At 40.3% G+C, this 25384-nt stretch overlaps 1 protein-coding gene across 2 annotated transcripts; it reads right to left on the bottom strand.

Moving 5' to 3' along the window:
* Positions 1 to 890: 890 nt before the first annotated feature.
* LOC134532160 (RNA-binding protein 45) lies at positions 891 to 24386 on the bottom strand. 2 transcript variants are annotated; one of them, XM_063368531.1, is made up of 11 exons: positions 24104 to 24386; positions 22560 to 22674; positions 21992 to 22186; positions 20616 to 20773; positions 19755 to 19894; positions 16905 to 17038; positions 16299 to 16474; positions 14517 to 14649; positions 12196 to 12352; positions 10489 to 10580; positions 891 to 2055 (listed from the first exon to the last, which is right to left on the bottom strand). In XM_063368531.1, the coding sequence occupies exons 1-11, from the start codon at positions 24297 to 24299 to the stop codon at positions 1932 to 1934; spliced, it is 1620 nt and encodes a 539-aa protein (XP_063224601.1). In that variant the 5' UTR covers positions 24300 to 24386; the 3' UTR covers positions 891 to 1931. The 2 variants fall into 2 exon arrangements, with proteins under 2 accessions (XP_063224601.1, XP_063224602.1); XM_063368532.1 differs by having other exon boundaries at positions 1927 to 2055; positions 10474 to 10580.
* Between the last annotated feature and the right edge of the window lie 998 nt (positions 24387 to 25384).

Genomic DNA, 25384 nt, shown 5'->3' with positions numbered 1-25384 from the left:
AGAATAAAACTCCAAAATAAAATTACAATGTAAAAAATAATCATGGGCAGGCAGCATTGTTTACATATACTACAGCCTTGAAAATAACAAAATATCTGAGTTACAAAATAATACGTATGCATAGATGTGATTCAATTATAATGATACTTAAAAATCATAAACTTAATGTTTTCTATTTACAAGATTATTTAACCTGATAATGTAATTCTTGACTCTGTTGTTTACTAAATGCATGTCTGCCATAGATCCTGAACCACATTACTCTGTATCTGCTGCTGACTTGCAAAATGTCGTAAAATAAACAATCGTAGAATACACACAGGCTTTAAAAATATTTCTGCGGAACATAAATCAATTCACCATTTTAATTGGGCTCAAAAAATAGGCAATAAATTAGGAAACATAGTTATTAAAGAAAGGGTAAACAGTTGTTTTAAGATTGGTACTGTGTTTAATATTGCATTGTGTTTAACGCTACACAAGTGGTATTGGCCTTGTGACAGAATGAAATAAAAAAATTCATGTAAATAAAAAAGACTGCAGTTTGGATTCTATGCCAGTGCTACTTTGCATCATGCAGGAGTTTTTTTCCCATCATTCCTTCGAGAAGGTAGTGTCATTTTATTGTGATTTGAATTGCTTATTAAAAATTTTATTTTAGAAAAAAATCTCATAATCTTTTCAAGAGACTTATTAAAAGTGTTAAATTACATTATACCTACAGGTCAAGGACATTAGGAAGGAAAACTTCTTAAAAGGACTTACTAATCTTTACTACTACCTAATTACTGTCCTTATACTAACTGTTAAAGAAACAGTAATTTATCACCACACTATGAATGAATTTTATTTTTTCAGATGACAAAGACATTCTGACTCAGCATAAATAATTTTTATTATATTTTTTTATTTAAAAAATTTTTTTTATTACACCTAAACATATTCATAATGCACATCATTTGTCCATTCTTCTATATTTCACTTTAGATTAGCAGAATAACACCTATTTCCATACTTAACTCATAGTCATGACAATAAGCAGATTAAGGAAAATCCTGTTAATAAAACAGAACACAAAATATTTTCAGCGATTCAACTAATCTATTTCACTAGGTATTAATTAAAAAAATGTTTACATATTTTAACCCTCGTTTACCTAAGCATCTCATCAACTTAAAAATAATACCAATTTTTATAAACACTTCTATTTCATTAGGGAATCAATGAAAATACTCTAAAACTTATTTGTGTTTACTAATTTATGCCAATAATTATTTATGTATGAGGTTTCAATGAACTTTGTAATATCAAAAAGGTCAAAAGGGTAAAGGTAATGTACCTGGGGTCAGGCAGGCTCATCTAAGGCTACCGCTATCCAGCACGTACAACTAACGCTTCGACTAAATCTGGGTTCATTTAAATTATGCCTCATATTAGAATGTACCTACCAAACACCACATCTGTGTTACGTAAAACTAAGCAATTTTTATTGCAATTTATGCTAAATGCTCCTCACCGAAATAGTGATGAGTATGGTTCCCGTTTGGGTTCACTATATAGCAGTACTTGTTAGAGAGTAGAGAAACAAACATGGAGTTAAACTACAGGGCACTTATCAACACCTACTCATCCAAACATCTTTAACTAATACAACATACATCGGTACATAACATGTATAATAATGTGAATACTACAAACATGCATTTCAACACTGCCTACACAAAGGTTTTATTCTTTCTAAATGTTACAATGTTTATTAATGAAGGATAATCTTAATGGCAGAGACAGTCGAGGCATCATTCTCCGACCAACCAGGGTACCGGGTTCAAATCCCAGACAAGCCACGGATGTGTGTTGGCCATTTCATAACACTAGAGTGAGGATCAGGCGCTAGTAAACCCCAAACAATGCCACACAACGTTCGAACGTGTTCACAGAACGTCAAGACTGGTTGAAGGGTGGCAGCAGTGGTCGTCAACTGAGGGAGGGAGTCCAGCGTCCATTCTCTGTAGTGTGTCTGCTGGGCTGTCATGTCCGTCACTCGTCACTCTGACGCTAGGCAACAGAGAGAAACACACCCATCACACTTGCTCTCCGAGTCCGTGACGACACTGCCCAATACACCAAGTTCCTGTTCATATTCACTATGGTCACCTGATCTGATCTTCTATGAAATAATTACCACATATCTCATGATTTGTTTTTCGCAATTTGTATATTATCAAAATAAACAAAATTTACAAAATGCAAAATCAAGAATTCATTTTGTTAGTTTTAATATCTACAGTGAAAATGTGTCGATTTAAAAAAAATTCATATTATGGTTAAGTAAATATTATTAATTGCTATCAGAGCTGAGCCGATACCAATATCGCAATCAAAATCGGCCCATATCACTACGATCTGTAACGCGTGTGATTCACCTAAAAATTACAGATACTGGAAAAAGATTTTATTGGTGTCCTATCCATATGGTAAAATCATTTTATGACCTTTTTAACCATTTGAGTCCATTATAATTGTGTTTTTATAGTATTAATTTCTAATTAGTACAAAATCTCACATAGTTAAAATAATATTTCTTCCTCCTTAGAATTTTACTATTTGGCCACACGTATATTCATCTCACTTATGTTTACAACACACCATTTTCCATGTAAAATGTTTCAAACACATTGTCAATATTCACAAAACTACGATGAAATTAAAGATTTTATCTCAAGGTCAAAGTTTACAAAACATCTTTGTCATAGATTTAGCAACATGTATAATTGTGGAGCATTTCATACACAATGGCTACCATTTTGCAGTGTTGCAGGCACGATAATATCTCGAACTAAGCAACAATCAATTGCTAACCAAGATCTTTCAACCTTTGTGTAGTAATGCAGCAGTGAATATGAACATACATATAATTGGTGGTTGTAAACAAAATTTTTCTTCCATTAATGCAGCACACATTCTGGAAGTATAATGTGAATATCTATGTGAACTTGTATTTTTTAAATGCAACGTTTGTACGTGGGGAAATGGTTCCATTATGAATTCCAGCCATTTAAAATATGAGTTATGTATAGTTAATTATTTCTATAGTATCATATTAATTTTGTTTGGATAGGTTTTGATTTTTTGAATGTCAAAAACAATACTAAAATTATATTACTCTTCTTTGAGCCAAATTAAAGTTTTATGTTTATCTTTGCTGTCAATTTAGGCCCACTGTTCTTAAAAAAAAAAAAGCTTGACTGTATCAATGTGAAAACTATTTATTTCTGCACCACATTTTCTTGATTTATTGTATTTACAATTCTCTAGATAGTGTTTAGATTAATTAAGAGTTCAAAACCATTTTCCAGTGTTTATCATTTATGACTAGATATTATGATCTAAAAACGGTTTTTTAACATATAATTACAAATGTGTTTGTTACAATTTTGAATAAAATAAAAATAAATGAACTTAACAACTATATGCATAAGGTTTAATCCACTTAAATATTAGCTGGGCAATAGTTTACCATCAAAAACAGTGAATATCAGTATCAGCTTCGGCAGTATCGGAATATGATTCTCATCAGCATCAAAATCTGAGCAAAACCAACATCGGCTCAGAATTGCAGTTCATCTGGTATTTGGCTTGAATTATTTTATATTATTTAATGAAAACCATAATCCATTGTTTAAATTACATATATTTTAAGTACAGTAGCATCTGAGAGCTGAAGTAATAGACGCCCGGGAGAGACGCTCCCTCACAGCATCAGTGTCGCAGTGTTAAGTCTGGTTCGACGTGGGTGACACCCAGTGTTAAGTCTGGTTTGACGTGGGTGACACCCAGTGTTAAGTCTGGTTTGAAGTGGGTGACACCCAGTGTTAAGTCTGGTTTGACGTGGGTGACACCCAGTGTTAAGTCTGGTTCGACGTGGGTGACACCCAGTGTTGAGTCTGGTTCGACGTGGGTGACACCCAGTGTTAAGTCTGGTTTGACGTGGGTGACACCCAGTGTTAAGTCTGGTTCGACGTGGGTGACACCCAGTGTTAAGTCTGGTTTGACGTGGGTGACACCCAGTGTTGAGTCTGGTTTGACGTGGGTGACACCCAGTGTTGAGTCTGGTTCGACGTGGGTGACACCCAGTGTTAAGTCTGGTTCGACGTGGGTGACACCCAGTGTTGAGTCTGGTTCGACGTGGGTGACACCCAGTGTTGAGTCTGGTTCGACGTGGGTGACACCCAGTGTTAAGTCTGGTTCGACGTGGGTGACACCCAGTGTTGAGTCTGGTTCGACATGGGTGACACCCAGTGTTGAGTCTGGTTCGACGTGGGTGACACCCAGTGTTGAGTCTGGTTCGACGTGGGTGACACCCAGTGTTGAGTCTGGTTCGACGTGGGTGACACCCAGTGTTGAGTCTGGTTTGACGTGGGTGACACCCAGTGTTGAGTCTGGTTCGACGTGGGTGACACCCAGTGTTAAGTCTGGTTTGACGTGGGTGACACCCAGTGTTGAGTCTGGTTCGACGTGGGTGACACCCAGTGTTAAGTCTGGTTCGACGTGGGTGACACCCAGTGTTAAGTCTGGTTTGACGTGGGTGACACCCAGTGTTGAGTCTGGTTCGACGTGGGTGACACCCAGTGTTGAGTCTGGTTCGACGTGGGTGACACCCAGTGTTGAGTCTGGTTCGACGTGGGTGACACCCAGTGTTGAGTCTGGTTCGACGTGGGTGACACCCAGTGTTAAGTCTGGTTTGACGTGGGTGACACCCAGTGTTGAGTCTGGTTCGACGTGGGTGACACCCAGTGTTAAGTCTGGTTTGACGTGGGTGACACCCAGTGTTGAGTCTGGTTCGACGTGGGTGACACCCAGTGTTAAGTCTGGTTCGACGTGGGTGACACCCAGTGTTCAGTCTGGTTCGACGTGGGTGACACCCAGTGTTAAGTCTGGTTCGACGTGGTTGACACCCAGTGTTAAGTCTGGTTTGACGTGGGTGACACCCAGTGTTGAGTCTGGTTCGACGTGGGTGACACCCAGTGTTAAGTCTGGTTCGACGTGGGTGACACCCAGTGTTGAGTCTGGTTCGACGTGGGTGACACCCAGTGTTAAGTCTGGTTTGACGTGGGTGACACCCAGTGTTCAGTCTGGTTCGACGTGGGTGACACCCAGTGTTCAGTCTGGTTCGACGTGGGTGACACCCAGTGTTCAGTCTGGTTCGACGTGGGTGACACCCAGTGTTAAGTCTGGTTTGACGTGGGTGACACCCAGTGTTCAGTCTGGTTCGACGTGGGTGACACCCAGTGTTGAGTCTGGTTCGACGTGGGTGACACCCAGTGTTGAGTCTGGTTCGACGTGGGTGACACCCAGTGTTAAGTCTGGTTCGACGTGGGTGACACCCAGTGTTCAGTCTGGTTCGACGTGGGTGACACCCAGTGTTCAGTCTGGTTCGACGTGGGTGACACCCAGTGTTCAGTCTGGTTCGACGTGGGTGACACCCAGTGTTGAGTGTGGTTCGACGTGGGTGACACCCAGTGTTGAGTCTGGTTCGACGTGGGTGACACCCAGTGTTGAGTCTGGTTCGACGTGGGTGACACCCAGTGTTAAGTCTGGTTCGACGTGGGTGACACCCAGTGTTCAGTCTGGTTCGACGTGGGTGACACCCAGTGTTAAGTCTGGTTCGACGTGGGTGACACCCAGTGTTCAGTCTGGTTCGACGTGGGTGACACCCAGTGTTGAGTCTGGTTCGACGTGGGTGACACCCAGTGTTAAGTCTGGTTCGACGTGGGTGACACCCAGTGTTGAGTCTGGTTCGACGTGGGTGACACCCAGTGTTGAGTCTGGTTCGACGTGGGTGACACCCAGTGTTAAGTCTGGTTCGACGTGGGTGACACCCAGTGTTGAGTCTGGTTCGACGTGGGTGACACCCAGTGTTGAGTCTGGTTCGACGTGGGTGACACCCAGTGTTAAGTCTGGTTCGACGTGGGTGACACCCAGTGTTGAGTCTGGTTCGACGTGGGTGACACCCAGTGTTGAGTCTGGTTCGACGTGGGTGACACCCAGTGTTGAGTCTGGTTCGACGTGGGTGACACCCAGTGTTGAGTCTGGTTCGACGTGGGTGACACCCAGTGTTAAGTCTGGTTCGACGTGGGTGACACCCAGTGTTAAGTCTGGTTCGACGTGGGTGACACCCAGTGTTGAGTCTGGTTCGACGTGGGTGACACCCAGTGTTCAGTCTGGTTCGACGTGGGTGACACCCAGTGTTAAGTCTGGTTTGACGTGGGTGACACCCAGTGTTGAGTCTGGTTCGACGTGGGTGACACCCAGTGTTGAGTCTGGTTCGACGTGGGTGACACCCAGTGTTAAGTCTGGTTCGACGTGGGTGACACCCAGTGTTGAGTCTGGTTCGACGTGGGTGACACCCAGTGTTGAGTCTGGTTCGACGTGGGTGACACCCAGTGTTAAGTCTGGTTCGACGTGGGTGACACCCAGTGTTGAGTCTGGTTCGACGTGGGTGACACCCAGTGTTGAGTCTGGTTCGACGTGGGTGACACCCAGTGTTGAGTCTGGTTCGACGTGGGTGACACCCAGTGTTGAGTCTGGTTCGACGTGGGTGACACCCAGTGTTGAGTCTGGTTCGACGTGGGTGACACCCAGTGTTGAGTCTGGTTCGACGTGGGTGACACCCAGTGTTGAGTCTGGTTCGACGTGGGTGACACCCAGTGTTGAGTCTGGTTCGACGTGGGTGACACCCAGTGTTGAGTCTGGTTCGACGTGGGTGACACCCAGTGTTGAGTCTGGTTCGACGTGGGTGACACCCAGTGTTAAGTCTGGTTTGACGTGGGTGACACCCAGTGTTGAGTCTGGTTCGACGTGGGTGACACCCAGTGTTGAGTCTGGTTCGACGTGGGTGACACCCAGTGTTGAGTCTGGTTCGACGTGGGTGACACCCAGTGTTGAGTCTGGTTCGACGTGGGTGACACCCAGTGTTAAGTCTGGTTTGACGTGGGTGACACCCAGTGTTAGTCAAGCGTCTCGGTGGCTCTCGAGGGACGCAAGTTCAGGTCAAGAGTGCACGGAAACACCCTCCGTGCTACTCCAGCAGTTCAGGTTCGCTCTGTGGTAGCCATCACGCAGTCTGTTCAGTACAGCCCAGCAGTTCTCAGTCGGGAGCGTAGCGACCCAGGTTCCTGCCCCGCCAACCCTGGCCGGACCTCCACAAACGTCTGTCGACGGGAGACACGGCAGTTATTGCCGGTGGTAGGTGGGGTTTACTCAAGGCATTCTCGTCTCCACCCATGGTGCGTCTTCCCTGCGTCTACGAGCCCAGAATACACGTGTGGAGTGAGGTGGCACACCTGTGTTCCAGAGGCCACAGTCCGGCCACTTGCTGACTCGCTCGAGGCACTGCCGTCTCTAACGAGCGCTGTCTGTAAGACATTACCCCAGCGCTGCTCCATCGCCTCTCCGCCGTCACAGGTATCACAGGAAATACGTTCACAACTGTCATCGTTTTTAAATACTTGCTATGATTGTTTTAGTTTTAAATATATTTTTTTATTTTAATTGAAAATTTTTACAACATTTTGAAAGGAAAATCTTCTTAGGCACTGTTTATTACCAGTAAATATAAATGAAGATGTTTACCCAGTAAATGATTGTTACAAACTGGGAAAGCAGAGATGCGACGCGGGCCACATACCTGAGCAGTAGTCTGGCCCGGGATGTCTCACACAGTCACTGACGTCACACGCGCATCAGCGCAGCTCGACCTAACCACCCCTCCCCCTACCCACGTGTCATCTATCGGAGCGACCTCGGGGATTCCGCGGGCCGCCGTGCCGAGTGGCATGAATAAACACAGGCTATCCGAACTGTTCAGGCGTCAGGTCGGCCCGGGGACGCAACTCATCACAGCAGCTCTCGTCGGTTCGAGAAGGACGCTACAAGTACTTGAGCAGCAGAGCCGACCTCCGCGTGAGTTCCGCAACAGTTCCAAGCAAGTTCGGAGAGCTCGGAGAGTTTCACGAGTGAAGGGAAGTGCGACATCGGCGAAGAGGGCGAGAGACCCTCGATAGTGGCGCGACGAGCGACGGGACCTGAGAGTGCGACTGAGTGGCGCGACGAGCGACGGGACCTGAGAGTGCGACTGAGTGGCGCGACGAGCGACGGGACCTGAGAGTGCGACTGAGTGGCGCGACGAGCGACGGGACCTGAGAGTGCGACTGAGTGGCGCGAGGTGAGGGGCGAACCACTCTCAAGCCTGGCTCCAGTGAGGAGTGCGAACTGTGGAACTTGACAGACATTGAGTGACTTGCGAATAAACATTTTTAAGTGCAAGTGATTGGTGATCGGACATTATTTAGTACTATTATTTATTAGAAAAATCATTGCATTTCAATATGCAAATGTTTTTATAGTAAATTAAAAAAAAAAACTCTGATTTTTTTGGGAAGTCTGTTATTTATTTTCAAAGAAGCATGGATTTTGATATTATGGTGTTCAATTAGAAATAAACACATATGCATCTGATATATATTTTTTTTAAATAGAATTTTTATACCTTTCATTTACATTTTGTTAATATGTAGTTTACATCTTAATTATCTCTGGAAGGTCTAGCGAGAAAGAAGATTGGACTCTTCACAGAATATATTCTTCGTACCAAAAATAAATAAAAAAAATAAAAACAAAAATTACTCTTACCGCCATCTTTTATTTTCGCTCGCCATACAATGTGATTTACGAGTTGGCTCACAAGAAGTAATTGGAAGCATTAGACGATACCTTGAAAGACTTGAGAAATAATCAAGTTCAATTTGATGGAGCGTTGGTGTTACTATCCGGTGACTTTTCAGGCAAACGCTTCCAGGTATACCTTGCTCAACACCAGTTGATGAATTTAATGATTGTTTGTAATATTCAACTTTTTTGGAGCACAGTCAAAAATTGCATGTAACAACAAATATGAGAGTTCAGCTTCAAACCGATACGATACAACAGCTAACATTTTTTCAAGACAATTACTCTAGTTCACTAGAGGCACTCCACCTACAATTCCAGAAACAGGAAAAATCACCTTCCCATATAATTTTTGCAACATTGTGAATTCAAAAGAAGAATTTGTAAAACCATGTTTTCCAAAGCATCAAAACAAATTATCGAAATCACGCTTGGTTATGTGGAAGAGCCATTCTAGGGACTAAAAATGTTGACGTATATGATATAAAAAAACATCATTCTAAACAGAATCGCAGGTAAAACAGTGACATACAAATTCACTGACTCCGTGATAAACAAAAATGAAGTAATGAATTTTGCAACAAAATTTCTTAATTCACTCTACGTTATCGGATTACTGTCATTCTGAATTTGAAAATTTGTGTGCCAATTATATTACTCCGAAACCAAAGATATGCAATGGCAAACAATTAGGGGTTAAAAAAATAATGAACTATCTAATTGAGAGAACAATTGTGATTGGACCTCATAAAGGTGAAGACTTACTACTTCCACGAATACCACTCATTCCGACCGACGCAGTGTTCAAGTTCAAAGGGCTTCAATTTCCAGTATGCCTTGTGTTCGCTATGATTACCAATAAAGCCCAAGTGCAATTATTGCAGGTGTGCGGTTTTAATTTATATAACGAAAGCTTCTCTCATGGGCAATTATACATTATATGCTCAAGATCAGTAAAACATTTTATGTTTATGTTTACGCAGAAAACAGGCAAATAAAAAATATAGTCCATCCACTGGCTTAAAAATAAATTATTTTATGTGAAAAGAAATTTTTTTTCCTCTTTTCCTTTCATTCCACAGCACAGCAGAGTATTTAATTGAATAATGTGTTTACTCTATAAATCTATGGTCACTAGAATATTTTTAAATACGTTCCTATTCTTTTCATTTCAGGCTAAGCCACAGCAAAGAATGGCTGAGTTTAGCTAGTTTTCAATAAAATTGCTTTGAATTTAGGTTTATGAAAAAAATTACATTCTCAAACATATGTATATGTTTGAGAATTTAACATACAATTATTGGCCACACTTTATGGCTAAATAATTGACACATATTGTTTTATATATGTATATAAAAACATTATGTGCCAATTATTTAGCCATAAAGTGTGGCCAATAATTGTAATGATCAATGCAGCAACAGGAATAGGTTTATCGGGGATTGGTATCGGAAAAGAAGGTATCGTAACAGTTCCTACACTAACACAATTTAAAAAAAAAACTTTTCCACATGCCATTATCCCCGCCTACATCATACATCAGGGGGAAAAAAATTATCGATTATGTTCATTCAGTTTCAGAAAAAAAAAAAATTACAAGCGAGAAAACTTTAGCAGGAGATACCAATTTGGCACATGGCAACACCCACCAAGCTTCCCGTTGGAACCGACGGATCTGCCTGGAAGGACGCGGTGTTCCCTGCCCTCCACGGCCTCGTCCCGGCACAGGGGTGCACAGGTGCTTACCTGGGGGGCACTTACTCGTCCATCTTGATCCTCTTGCGACGGTCCTCGCGGGGGTCTGCCGGCAGCACCTTCAGCCGGCTGCCACACAGCTCCTGGCCGTGCAGCGTCTGCGCACCACACAGACACAGCACCGTCTCCCGGCCGGTTCTCTCCCCTCTCCCCTCGCCGCTTCAACATTACCCTCTTCTATCGCATCATCGTAGCACCCGCATTTCAGGCCGTCAAAATTGGGATGAAAAAAACTTACGTATCTCGTAAACGTCACAAATGATGTTTTTGCTCCCGCTATTAGAACTAATATGTTTGCAATTCCATGTTTCTCTAATAATCACGCATGCTCCCTAAAACATCTCATGTCTTGTATGTTGTCAACGGCCTGAAGCATGAGCGTGTTCAAAGTTTTGGTTTTGAATAGCGTGAATTCCCCTGTGGGCTCAGAGCACTACGCACTTCTTCCTGTATTACAGGTAAACACATGCGAGTGATCAAAATTACAGTTTCCAGTTAAGTTTTTGTCATACTCTATTCGAACACTGAATGTAATGTACTTATTGACAGTAGTCTATTGGAATTAAATATACGGGATTCGATGAAAAGTTATAAATATAACTAGGAATCAAGTAAAATACCTAAATATTTTTAATTTTTTAATATATTAAATTTAAAGAATGTAAATTATTGCATGGAGTTAGTACCAAAATGTATGTACCAATATTGAACAATTTTTTGCTTATCTTTGAAAGATTTGTGCAATGGGAGTTCATGACTTGATGTAAGCTTTTGGACATACGCCATTGCAAGCAAGCAATAGCGTATGTCCAAAAGCTTACATCAAGTTTTTTTTTTGCTTGTTTTGATATTGCAACTGTTATTAGTATCTAATTTTTAAATCACAAAATTGAAACATTTTACAAATGGAAACACACACTTGCTGATTTTTTTTACTGTTCGCAGTTGTTATGTTTACTACAAATCATGATACATAAGAACATATTTAACCCGGACCAGTAAATGAAGACTTGTTTCACATATGAAAAACAACTATTCTCAGAGGTACATTACTGGAATCCACTCGCCGACTTGCGAGTTCATTGCACTCTCCGCCTGCTGTTGCTGTGCAGCAAACTGGACACTCGCTGTGGTTATGACCCTCGCAGAAGCAGTAGCAAACATAGAGAAATTAAAAGTTTATTTCGAGAGTCCAGTAGAAACATCGCCAAACAAGCTTCTAATGCCAAAGTAGATGGAGTTTGCGCTGCTCATAGGCAATGCACAAAACTGAGGCAGCAAAAGCTCACTGTATTTTTTACTTGACCATTTTGTAACTATATTGTGTACAGTGTAAATACATATTTTTTTTAGGCGAAAGTGTGCCGATAATAAATTAAAAATGCATTAAAAATATTTTTGGTAAGTACATAAATGTTCTTTTTGATAGTTTTTTCCCTCATTCTCTGCATAAACTGGCCCCAGTTGGTCTGGGTTAACAAGGTTGTAGCGTATTGTAAAAGCGTGTCACGTATCAGTAAAAATGACAGTAAATTAAGTATCATTGAACAAGTAAGTGTCGAAAATTGTGCTATCTTTATGAATGAAACAGAGTTCATAATAAATAAAAACAATAATACTGAAATCTCGTTGTTTTAAAAATGAAAGTGGCCTAAAAATAAAACCATGAAAGCTTGTCTGTAACTACTGAGAACGGCACAGCACGCCACGGACCTGCATGGCCTCATCCGCACACTCCTTGACTGCGTACTTGGCGTAGCCGAAGTTCTTCCCCATGATCATGTACACGTCTATGAGGTTCCCGAAGCGAGAGAAGACGTCCTTCAGGGCGTACAGCGGGGGCGGAGAGGGGTTGCACACTATGAACAACCTGCCACAAGACATCCATTCATTTATTCCTGAGACACCTCTCGTCGCAGTAAGGTCATTAGAAACACTTGCACACAACGCTTCAGAACAGGATAATGGGCTATGGTATTCTTAAAATTAGCTATCCCAACCTAACTGATTAAGCTCACTATTTCACACTTTCACATTACATGATGTAACACTTTCGCGTTTGTGCCAAACAGCAATACTATTGATTGCCTGTAGTCGAAAAAAAGTAAATTCGATACATTAAAATATTTTCTTTTAATAGTTTGTCTGCTGTGTTCCAAATCTCCGTCATATAGCAAACTATTCCAAAATGCCATCTTTTCCAGTGTCCTGAAATTTTAAGTAGCAGGAGAAATGTTTGACATTTTTCGTGCAATTTAATTACATATGTAAAATTAACCACACTTAAAGAAAGAAAACTGCGCAAATGTAAACACAAGATTATGTTGGAAAGTGTTTGAAAATAATGCTACATGCTCCTAATATGTAGCGAGTTATAAAAAAAGATCATACCCTTTTCCTTGGCAGTTTTCATACCAATTTTCTGTTAGTGCGCCTGCTCTTGTGTAGGTAACATTTCAGCGCCCTGCCAAGGGGTCTGGCTCTGGGAATAAAGGTTTCCATACCCAAAGTCTTAGCCAAAACCATAATATAACGTGTTATCTTGTTCTGCTATACCCACAAGTGGAAGACGTCAAGATGGCTGACCAACGTGTAGCAATATAAACCCTTATATAGTCCCTTTTATAAACATTAGGGGACAAAACAAATGCCAAATGAAACTTTATGATAGTAAAACTACCCTGGAATATATTTGGAAAACTGAAATAATCGTAGAAAGAAGTAATCCCAAGTTTTAAGATACGTAATGAAAATGCATTACAGCCTTAATAAAACTTACGTATGTTTCGGTAGCGTAGTGGTACAGCGTGCGGCTATGGTGTTATGGTGTTCGCGGGGTAATTTTTGATGTTCAAAACCTCATCACTCAAAAAACTATTTTTTTCTTATTTTTTTTTTAAATAACAGATTACTGGATTATACATATTGTGCTTTAAGAAAATATGAATTAATACCTTTAGTTTATCTTATTGTTGTTATTAAATACATAGCTCAAATACTGATTTTATTATTTAATTCTAAGTAGATTTATTTTTACTTAAAATAAAATAAAATTATTAGTTAAAAGTAATTTTAAAAAAAAATTGATTATCTAATTAAAGTGCCAACATTTATTATGAAACAACTGTGCATAATAATTAACGAATTAACTAAAACTTCATAGAAACCCACACATGTTAGCTTAAATGAAAATGCCCAATGGTTTTCCTTTACTTTAGATTTAAGTTTATTATGCTAAATATGTGGGTTTCTTTCTCACTGGGTTACAAAAATTTGATAGTTAAAATTTCTCACAGTAAGTATTAAAAATAAGTTAGTAATCAAGTAATATAAATAAAATATGTGAATTAGTAGCATTATTTTTATTATAACAATGAAATTAGTACAATTAATACTGTGAATGAGCTAGATGAACTGTGTGATTAATGTCACTTTATAAATATATAATAAATATACCACATCAAAGCAAACCTAATTTCCCTTATCTCCTTTAAATTTTGTATTACTAGATTTTGAAACTAAACTCCTAAAAAATTTACAATATACTTAATTTCAAAATTGATTTGTATTTGTGTTAAATATTAAACAACTTTGTTATATTTTTTGCAATGAATTATAAAACATAAAATATCAATAAATCATTTACCAGATTACATAATTTTTAACATAAACAGCTGCCACTTTGTTAAATTGACATGTACATATGTCTTTCCCTAACATGCTTTATTTGGTCAGCATCCGCATTGAGGTTTTCTGTTAACATTCTAGGCATCGTATGTATAGAGTTAAGAATTATTTCTTCTCTTCTGCTTTACAAACTTTTATGCAAATTTTTATACCCATTGGTATAACAGAAGTTACATATGGGCATCGTATGTGGGCTTAAACACCATCATATAAGGAAGTGTTTAGTAAACACAAACATTTCATAAACCATAAAATACGGCTATATTATGATTATTTTTTTTAAAACCCTTGTTCAAAATCACTGAATATTAGAAGCAACACTGAGGAGGGAGGGGGGTCACGGTCACCTCTCGGCAGGCTCCGTGTCGACGGAGGCGAGGGGCTGGCGGGGCGGCAGACTCACGGAGCAGTAGGCGGGGTCGAACGCCTCCCTGTCCCGGGACTGCTGGCCGGACAGGACGGACCCCGACCCTGCAACGCCTGCCAGACGGGCTCGTGCACACACAGCCAATCCACAAGCAGGCGAGAAAGTATGTCACACATGTCTCATGTCTTAAAGGTTTATCAAACTCTTGCCCCCACCCCAATTGACTTTTTGGCTAGAAATTCTATGTTGGATTTGTCCCTCTCTTCTTCTCTCACCGTTGACTCTCTTGGGTGAGAGCCAGGTATCGGGTGGAGAAGGTCCAAGCTGCTGGTCTGGTGGCAGGATTCACACTCGGCTGGTATGCAGGCGAATAGCTAGTGGGGTGAGGGATGGAGCTAGGCTATACATTGAAGAATACTGTCGGTATTTTCACAGAACTTTTATTGACCTGAATTGTAGAAACAGTTCAATTTGTTGCCTGCATCGGCTTTTACAACATACACTGAATTGAAACACACGGTACACCCTATCGTCCAGAAAGGGGAGGGGAAGGGAGACAAATTCCCTAGGCCGAGATAGGTCCTCGGCTGGCCTAACCGCGAAGGAGGGGTGCGAGCAGCAGAAAACGGATAGCCAGTAGTTCTGCTGCTCCCCCTATGATCGTCCTATGGTCAGTGGGCGGAATCCAGCCACACTGGCCGTCGGGCCGATCAACTGACTCTCAGGTGGATGACCTCGCCTTTATATAGGGAGAAATGCGCGGGAACGAAGAAAAAGAAGGGAGGGGCGAACTAACTACTCTTTGGAAGGGATGAGATGCGCGCGCATGAATCTCGCCGAAATTTCCCTGCCCTGGTGGTGGAAGTATAAACTAGATATTAATAATTAAAATGAAAAGATAAATGTGGCATAAATAATTATATGTAAATACATATATATTCAATCCTATGTATTAAAAAGTATTTAAACTTTCTTTCACAACTTAATTAGTTAAATTTATACTATTATAAAATATAAATACAGTTGGTAGATCGCCGTTCACAAGATGGCGTCACAATGTACATGCTTAGCTGTGGCAGGAGAAAAATATACATTTGTGTACATAACTCGTCCATATTTACAATTATATTCTGCAGTACATTAATATGTGTGGTTATAGCGACGTAAAAAATAAAGGACAAAGATGGTTGGTTGCTTTAATGAATTATTCTATTGTTCGTTGCTTTGTTTATAACCTACGACGTCGCACAGATTAGTCGCCGCATATTACGTGAGTAGGCCTATTGCCGAAACATTTTTCCCTGAATTGCTTCTGAACTTCTTAAAACTCGTTTTGGGTTTAATTATCACGTAAAGTAACGTGATATTTAATATAGGAAGGGCGGGCACGCGTCAGATTGTTTCCACAAAATTTCTGGCACGGGTATAGAAAAGAATATGTTTATAAAAGTATCTTACGATTTAAAAGTGTTTAAGGTTTCACATAAATAAAAATATTATAACTAATATTCGAAAGGGTGAGAAAATAAAGAAACTGAAGGATAACAATACAAATACACTAGTTAATGAAAATTCACTTAATGATATACACAAATGGTCTGCACTGCAAGATGTGCTCAAGTAAAACGTACACAAGACCAAGGCGGACATAAAGAAATGGCTCTGCTTCAGGTCATGGTGTGCACAAATAACCCATTTACCTATTCAAAGATCTCACATCACCGGGGTCAGCATGCAACAGAGACGAGGTGGCCGGGCATACCCGAGGTGAGGCCGCCGGCCGCCTGGATGAGGTTGGTGGCCTGGGCGATGGTCTCGGCGAGGGCCTGCAGGTCGGGCCCCAGCCCCAGCGGGGAGCCCCCGGCGCCCGCTCGCAGCGGCGGCGACGCCCGCTGGAAGGGGTCCCGCCCCAACGGCGGCCGGCCGCGCGACGCGCTCCTGCACAGCACTCTCCCTGTCCGGCCGCTGGCACAGGCACTCTTACCCACGCTGCCTGGCCGTGAACACTGCCGGTCCTTTAATAGTGAGCTCAAAGTAACAACACAGGCACTCTTACCCACGCTGCCTGTCCGTGAACACTGCTGGTCCTTTAATAGTGAGCTCAAAGTAACTGTCAAAACAAATGTATTACCAAAGTGGGGGATGGCTTTTGTTTTTCTGCCAAAATATGTGTTTACAGTAGCAGAATTAAAAGCATGAGAGAATACCGTTAATGCATTAAATTGTAAAAACTGCATTATATTAAACAGATGTGATAAAACAAAAACACTCTGAATACTAATCATTTAAAACAGAACAATTTTCTACTGAATTCCTAATGCGCACCGGCAAGTAGCAAGGCTACGGCGACGGGACTCGGTGTACTCACTGCGGGCGGCCCTCGGACACCTCCGGCTTGACGATGAGGCGCTGGCCCGGCGGGTACTCGAACCCGTGCAGCTTCTCGCGGGCGTAGTCGGCCGCACTGGGGTTGTTGTAGACCGCCAGCGCCTGTCCCTTCACCTGCGCACAGCCCCGTGACGACACCTCTCCACTCTCCGGTCCTCGCTTCATCGGTTCGTGAGACCACAGCGAGCATGGCCAAGTAACAAACAGTTTTCCCAATTTTTAAACTAAACACTAAAAGCAAATAGGTACATCTTTGGGGAGTAATAAATTTTGACTCAATGAAAATAATAGGATTTCAAGACATTATATGTATAATCACAGCATCATTATTTTAGGGCGTCAAAATTTGGAGGAAAAAAAATTCTCGCATAAACGTCGCATGATGTTTTTAGTCCCGCTGTTAGATTCCAAGCACTTTGTTTAGGTAGTTTTACCGTAAAAAACTATGTTTTTAAAGATGAAATCTAATATTCATTCAGATTACACCGCTTACTTATTTAATTATCAGAAATACGTAGTTTTCGGATGTGTGAATATTCTTTTAAAGACGTTTTCACAAATGTTATAAACTTTATCTGTTCATCTTCATCGCTGCTGTGTACCGCTTGTAAAAATGTAGCCAGCGCTAGTTGGCGGCATTCATGATTGCTTATGTTGATTCCCGTATAGAGCTTGTGCACGTAGTTGAATATTGATATCAATAGCTCGCCGATTGAATGCAATGCGCTCTGTGTAGTGCTGAGTTAACTAAATTGAATAACCTGCACTCTTTCGTGGTAAGTGGAAGTGCATTAGCTCCGGCTCACTCTCTGGTCACGGTTTTCGTTTTTCTATTTAAAGTTGAACAATATGTTTTTGTTGAATGACTTATTTATTTAAATTGTTTGGCATGCTTTTGTATACTCTACGTTTAAAATAAACACACTTTCCATTAATAGGTTTTGTTTTTATGAATGACTTTACCCAACAAAAATGCTTTTTTCAATAAAAGTCACACCCCTACTTTTTAAACTTGATTTTAGTATAATGTGTGCAACTATCAAGCGATAAAAAACTGTATTTTTCCTTAAAAGCAAGAGGTTATTAAAACTGAGAGTATTTTATTTTTATGTGCACTTTTAATTGACTGCATTTAATTTTTAAAAAAGATCAATTACAACCTAATGATTATAAATAATTACACAGAAATTCTATTTTGTAATTGTTATATCTTACTACACCTAAAATTAAAGGCGCATAACAACTCAAACTGTAAGTGATGAATTTGGTCATCAAAAGACAGCATAGTGAAGACTTCAACACTGCTTTATTTCAGGTTCTGCATTCTGCCTGTGAAGACTAAATTGTGAATAAGTAACCGTTCACTGTCAACATTGCTTGTATGTCTTCAGATAGCACACAGGACTGCTAGTGCAAACTGAATGCAATTTATACTCAGAGAAGTTAGGACTTTCAACAAAATTATGTGCTTTTCTTTCTTGCAAACCTCTTCTTAAACCCTGAAAAGTTCAGTGTTCTCAAAATGATGGAGTTCAGGAATAGTTTTCAATAGTGAAAAACTTCTGACTTGTTAAGAAATATGTTTGGGTTGAAACACTAAAGTCCTGTATACTGGTGCAGAGAATCCTTGTTCAACATCATTACCAAAATACATAGTATTTTGCTTGGTGTTCACACTTTTGTCATTTTTTACATGCTTTGCAACAGAATCTCTTCATTCAAATGTAACTTGAGAGTTAAAGTATTTACACATTAGTGTAAAGGCATCAGATGCAATAACACAGACACTTTTAAATTCATCATCGCTGCATTTTTTTTTTTTTGCATTTTTTTATGTGGACCAATTAACATTTAAGACTGGAAATACTAACTGTGTTATAAACACCTAAACTGCAAGCAAGCAGTTATAATAATCTTGGATGCATGCTGCAGCAAAAAAAGATGTAGTTCGAAAAGTAAACGATTAAAAAACAGTAGTAAAGTGGGTGGTGATGGATGAGGTGGGCTTGTGTAGCGAACAAGGGGGAGGGAGCTACCTTCACAGCGGGAAAGCGGGAACAAAGAGAGGAGTGGAAGGGATATGGTTGTTCCTATGTTCCTATGACAGCTCCATTAGCACCCCTCCCCCCCCCCCCCCCCCGCTTTTTTCCAAGAAAATTCTGAAGTGTTATCTCATGTCACTTGTTACACCCGAGACGACATTTCAAAGGCCATAATGAAAAAACAAGTGGTCAAAACTGGTATAGTAACGCAGTTTGGATGCAGAGTGTATACATTTTCAACTAAGCAGTTTCAGTCATCAGCCCGGAACGTGATGATACGGCGATACGGTGATGGTTCTGGTGGTCTCGTAAAAATCTGTTGGTAAAATTTTAGTGGTTATATATACAAAGATTTTTAGTAAATACTTTTTTAATTCAAAAATAGATATCAAGCAATTATTATTCTATGCATTTTTTTCTCTACAATGCACCACTTTTCAGATATTTTTGATGGGAAAGATGTGAATATGTAACATTTGTTTATTTGTGAAAAAGACAAAAAAAGATAATCAAGTTTTAACTTCAAAACACCACAATTTGCGGTATTTTTTTTTAGTTCATCGCATTACAATTTTTTCAGGAGCCTACATATGACATTTTCGAGACACTGGTGTGTTTAAAGACCGAGTACAATCTAGGTGTTTACCAACTCAAACTAACTATTCATTTTTATAAAGAGTTATAGATTTTTCAATACTTGATCGTCACAATCGCCTGGTTCCTACTGCTGCGGCGCGCACACGCCAGGTTGTATCGGACAGCAGGGGCAGAGAGGGAGCCGGACTCACCCGGGACTTGGGGTCGAGAGTGAGGAAGTCGAGGCCCGGGATGATGTCGAACAGCCGCCACAGCTGGTCCTGGTTCAGGTCCGCCGACGCGATGATGCGCAGCGCCCGGCTCGAGTCTGCTCCCGGGAAGCTGCCCCCCTCTGCAACCAGCCAGCGCGCCCGGCCCCTCCATCCACAACATCCTGCCTCCGATAGTCAAACTTTCATAATGAGGGACAACAAATTGTAACCGATTGTGGTCAATACCTCAACATTTTTTTTTATCATAAACAACTGTAATTTAATACTTCCACTCACCACTGTCAGTTTAGTTCCCAAGTGCATGATGCACTGTGTCTACCAAACTAGAGTTTGAATTTCCCCCTTTTTTTTCCCCCCTGGTTATTTGTAAGACAAAAGTTAGGCCTGTAATCGATGAGTATAGAAAATGACATGGGCATCATGTTTAAGATGTCAACATTCGTGGCCAGACAATAACTGCAGTATAAACTCTACAGAGAAAACCGTCGAAAAGAAAAGCCGTTACCATTGTAATTAGTTATCTCTGCCATATTAATGAAATAGTATAGGTTTAAAAAATTAGTTTTTATGTTTTTTTTCCCAGTTTGTCTTAATTCTAATAAATATTTTATCATAACTTGATTTCCAAAATTAGATTAGGTTATTTTTTCCCATTCCAGGCACGGCACGAGGGACTTGTTTGTGAGCAGTGCGAGTACTCTGCAGACTTCCAAAGCGAAGCGCAGGCACAGCAGCTAGTTACCTATTATTTAGAAATACATAATTATCCAAATAAAATGAAACGGCGGATCTCCACCTGAACCGCAGGCCACGAGACCTGCTGCTCGGCGGGGCACTCACTCGGGTGGAAGGCCGGGAAGGAGTCGTACGACGAGGAGCGCTGCGACGCCCCGAACCGCTCGTACACGTCGGCCATGGGCTTGGGCTTCTTCGGCTCCGCGAACACCGCCTTGTACATGCGGTCGCAGTTCTCGAAGGCCTTCGCCGCGTGGGACACCCTGGCGGCACACACGCCCCGCGGTCAGGCCGTCTGCTGCATCGTGCGACTCTGGCAGACTGAATCAAATGAACGACTATCCAAACCTTAGCCAAAGTATTTTCAAGGCTATGCTCTACTGCAGTACGAAGTGTAAATAGTCCCTTCGACATTACTCAAACTTAAAATTTATAACCAAGCTTTTTTGAGCCTTCGAAATTTTTCTAAGATTTATTTTGTTAAGAATTTCAAGACCCAAACACCCTCTTAATGGACTTGAAAAATTACTTTACAGGACAGAAATTCTCGCAACAGGGTAATGCAGAAACAGACAAGTGTGAAGATCAAGTGAAGGCAGCGTGATTAAGAGAAATGTATTACAAACAATGCTTTTAACAGGGTTTAAGTAATATGCACTCACTTTTTTCTTGGTTGAAAATAAATTCATCAACAATACCACTGCATAGAAGTGACGAGCTAGAAGGCACATGAAAATAATGTGAATGACCAAGAAAAATTGTAATAGGCAGTCATAATGGCTATGTCAAATTTTGTCATACTTTACTTATGCCCATAGTTTAGTTAGCAAAAAAACAACCCTTGCTGTTGGTTGTTGGCTGTTAAAAATCATTATATATTTTTTTAACACCATGACTTTGAGCTGATCACTACAGAACTTTTGATTAATATCAATAATGTATTTCCACTCACAGATAAGAACAGTATGTCTGTGTCACCACAATTACACTAGAACTTACAGTCACAGAAAACAATCCCTTTTTCATAATTTTTACAGGACCAAAAAATAGGTGTATTCTACAGCAAATCACTAAAAGAGAGAACTTTAAATTGTATAATAACTAATATGGACCACGATAAATGGGGGTAAAGTAAGGGATGCAAAAAAAATAATTTTTTGTTATAAGTTTTTTCAGATACTACTTAACATTCTACTGCACAATAATGCTGTGGTAGGCTCTAACTCTAACTCTGCCGACATGCTGGCTTTGAAGGGGGAGGGAACAGGGCAACCAGACTTGGTACACTTCATCAGCGACGTGACGGATGTCAGTGTCTGGTGAACTAGACAGCGGTCCTGTCACACTGCCAAGTGACCCGTGGCGATCTGGTCCCATTCCCGGCAGGGTGGAATTTGGACAAGCCGCGAGTCGGTGGGTTTTCTCAGCAAGCTCCCGTTTCCTGGTCGCCTCGCGGAACCAGAGCGGGCTCGGAGCGGCACCTGTGGTACTTGACGTAGGCGAAGCCCTTGCTCTCCTTGGTCTCGCGGTCCTTCACCACGGACACGTAGTCGATGTCCCCGAACTGCTCGAAGTGCTCGCGCAGCACGGCGTCCGTGTGGGTCTTGGGCACGACGCAGAACAGTCGCAGCAGCCGCTCCTCCTCGTTGGAGTCCCGCTTGGAGCCCTCGTCCCGGCTGTAACCAGGCACGCACAGGCACTCCCACTACGTGACGGGGGCGTTTCGTTTGTCATTACATGGCTCGTACCCTCTCGTGCAATCAGAAACCAAGATCTGTTTATTTCATCGCCCTCACCACTATCATGAGGTTGGCAAATTATTAGTAATATCTCGACATCCCTCAAGAAAATTACGTCACATAGTTAATGCAAAAATTACTAATTTCTTTGGTTAGTCCAATTCTTAAAGATACTCCCCTACTGTCTAGAATTATCTTTTGAACACTCATCGAACCAAAATTTGAAGCCCTAACATTTAATGCAAATACATTTACTTTATCAGTTCAAAATAAGACGGTTGGACGGTGTCTGTGTGGCGAGCGTACGCACCTGTGGGCGATCATGACCTTGAGGGGACGCGGGTGGCTGCCGATGCACTTCCCGTTCATCTCTTCCATGGCGAGGGCAGCCTCCGACGTCTTCGAGAACTGGACGTAGGTCACCCCTGTCCACACACGGGCCGATCCAGCTCAGACACAAGCAAGGGAGCAGATGGTGTGCTTGGCTACACTTCAAATATCATTAAATAAGTTCAACAGTAGGTTACGAATTGCCTCAAAAAATTGACATATTGCATGGCCCTCTTCGATTTATTCCCCCCCCCCCCCCCTAGATTCATTCCTCTCCTCAATAATTACCCATTCTAGAGTTTGCGACTGCAGTCATGTAGTGGTTCATTTTCTGATGATGCAACAAATTATTTGTGTGAATTTGTATATCGGAAATTATTTTTAATAACTCACTGTATTTAATATGCACAACAATATGGTAAATGTTCCTTATTGCATATCCAGTTAAAGTTTTATAATTCATATTTTCATAATCAAATCCTAGTTTGGCTATAGTAGAGTTTCACATCGAAAACACATTCAACTACTTACTCATTTTATTTTAATTATTTTTTAAGTTAAAATAGAATTGGATAAGTTACACAGTAAAATACAAACTAAAATACAAAAATAAAGTTCAATTTATATTTGTAAATTTTAAACACTAAGAGGCATTGGGCTTTACACATGTGAATTAGGATAAGTGTCAAATATTGTCAAATGAAAATAGTTAATTCTCTGTTTGTATGATTCCATTAAAATATCATTTATAAATAATGTTACGAAATAAAATAGGAAAAATTAGGTGATTTCTAGTAGTATACAATTGATGAATCACTACACTGGGTTGCAGATCTGTATATACCTACCAAATGATGAAAGTAACTATGGTATCACTAATATTAAAAGATCAGGTAGTACAATACTGACTCCAAAAAAGACTGCTCTATCCGGCCACCTGGGACAGAGGGCTTGTGACAACAACAGCCTAAGTCATTCCACGCAAATACTGCAATTTCCAAACCAGTTTTAATATTTTTACAACACAATGAGCATTACTTTACTATAAATAAAAATTAAATTTAGAGTGTGAACCATCGTACAGCTTGTCCCACGAGCCCTGAAGTCCTACAATGCGTGGTTTTCACAGAGTATATCACAAACATTATTTTTAAGGTTTTTATCATTCAATATAATTTTTTTTTTCCCCAATACAGAACTTAAATCAAATTAGTTCAAAGCAGTAGATATTGAGGAACCATCCCTTCGGGGTAAATTTAAGGACATGTGTAGTGTGTGAAATCCATGTTTACCGAATTTCTTTCTCTCCGTTCTAAAGAGCCCCAACATCCGAGTATTACTCTGAAGAAATACCTAAAATACTTAAAGCGTTTTTAAATATAAGTGTACTGAAAAACACCATTTTCGAGGTTTTATTTTTTTGGAAAAGCATCTTATCTAAGAAATTACCTAAAATTGCACAACTGCTAACAAAAAACCATTAACGTGAATCAAACGCAAAGGAAAAGAACGAATTATACTCACCCTTCGGTTCTCCTGTATTCCTGTCCTTAACGACCCATATCTCTTCAATGTTACCGTAAGGCTCAAAAGCATTTCGGAATTCTTCTTCAGTTACATTTCTGTTGCACACAATAAAAAGTCTGGAATTGGGAGCTTCCGCTCTCCCCCTAGGACCATCATCGCGAAAATCTTTTTTAGATTTCCTTGTTTCTGCCATATTACTGTTATAATATACAGAAAATTGAAGAAAATTAACTGTAAATAATTAGTCAACAAACCAGAAACAAATTGACAACTCACAACAATTGAATACATAAATATAACAGGCAATGTCCCCAACAAGATTAACCAAAATGTCAATTTCAAAATTAGAAATTATACCACTCTATAAACAGGAAATATTGATTTTTGGTTTTGAAAAAAGTCTTGAGATTTGTTGTTACGACTCCAAAGACAAGGATAATTTATCATTATGAACTTCAAATATAATATTTAAATCTATCAGTATTGTTTAACAGTAATAATAGTAACATTGAATTCGCCAAGGCATGCGTGACAGTGCGCGCGACCAAAACGCATTTTGAGAGCAACACAGTGCAGCATGGCACCGCCAAGTATCGATTATCACCCGAGCAACAATCGCTCAGAGTTCGATATTAATCGCATAAACATTTTCCGAAAAAAGGGAATTCCATAGATAAGGGAGGGGAATTCTGTGAAGGCAAAAGTTCAGCCTTCGTAGCAAAGAACAAGAATAACATGTATTTTGGCCAAAGACATTTTAATATTCATCACTAGAGGTGTAAAAGTAACGAAAAAATGTGTACCCGTATGTATTCGTTACTATAACAATTAGTACTCGTTACTTTCGTATCGTTACTCGTTACTTCTGATACCGCATGACATGGCACATGCTATGTTATGTAACAGCATCGAATCGAGTCGTATTTCGTACGCGTACAGTATGACGTCGCGTAAATAAAAATAAATCGAATATAAACAATTAAAAATATTTGATAATTAACAGCTTTGGTTAACCAAGAAACAATTAACTCTCATTAGAGCGGCTTTATTATAATATATCTTTTAAGATAAGAACATAAAACGTGAAAATACGCGATTATAAAAAACAAAAACATACATATTTATAATTTGTAAAAAATACTTTCTTACGTTGTTTCTGTTCGAATCTAAAACTTTGTCTACACACACAATACCTTTAATAAACAGTAAAAAACTTGGACGACGAATTTCCAAATCATACTTTTATTAATAAACAAACATCGTTCTTTGTAACGAATA

This window comes from Bacillus rossius, chromosome 5, assembly GCF_032445375.1.
Source record: "Bacillus rossius redtenbacheri isolate Brsri chromosome 5, Brsri_v3, whole genome shotgun sequence".
NCBI lineage: Eukaryota > Metazoa > Arthropoda > Insecta > Phasmatodea > Bacillidae > Bacillus > Bacillus rossius.
This window is presented reverse-complemented; position numbering and strand designations above follow the sequence as displayed.

Excerpts from the sequence above, each read along its gene's own strand:
- LOC134532160 (XM_063368531.1), bottom strand. The coding sequence starts at position 24,299 with ATGGCAGAAACAAGGAAATCTAAAAAAGATTTTCGCGATGATGGTCCT. Across the intron at positions 22,675-24,103 it reads GAATACAGGAGAACCGAAGG|GGGTGACCTACGTCCAGTTC; the intron begins GTGAGTATAATT and ends GTGTGTGGACAG. Across the intron at positions 2,056-10,488 it reads AAGAGGATCAAGATGGACGA|CGTCAGAGTGACGAGTGACG; the intron begins GTAAGTGCCCCC and ends TCTGTTGCCTAG.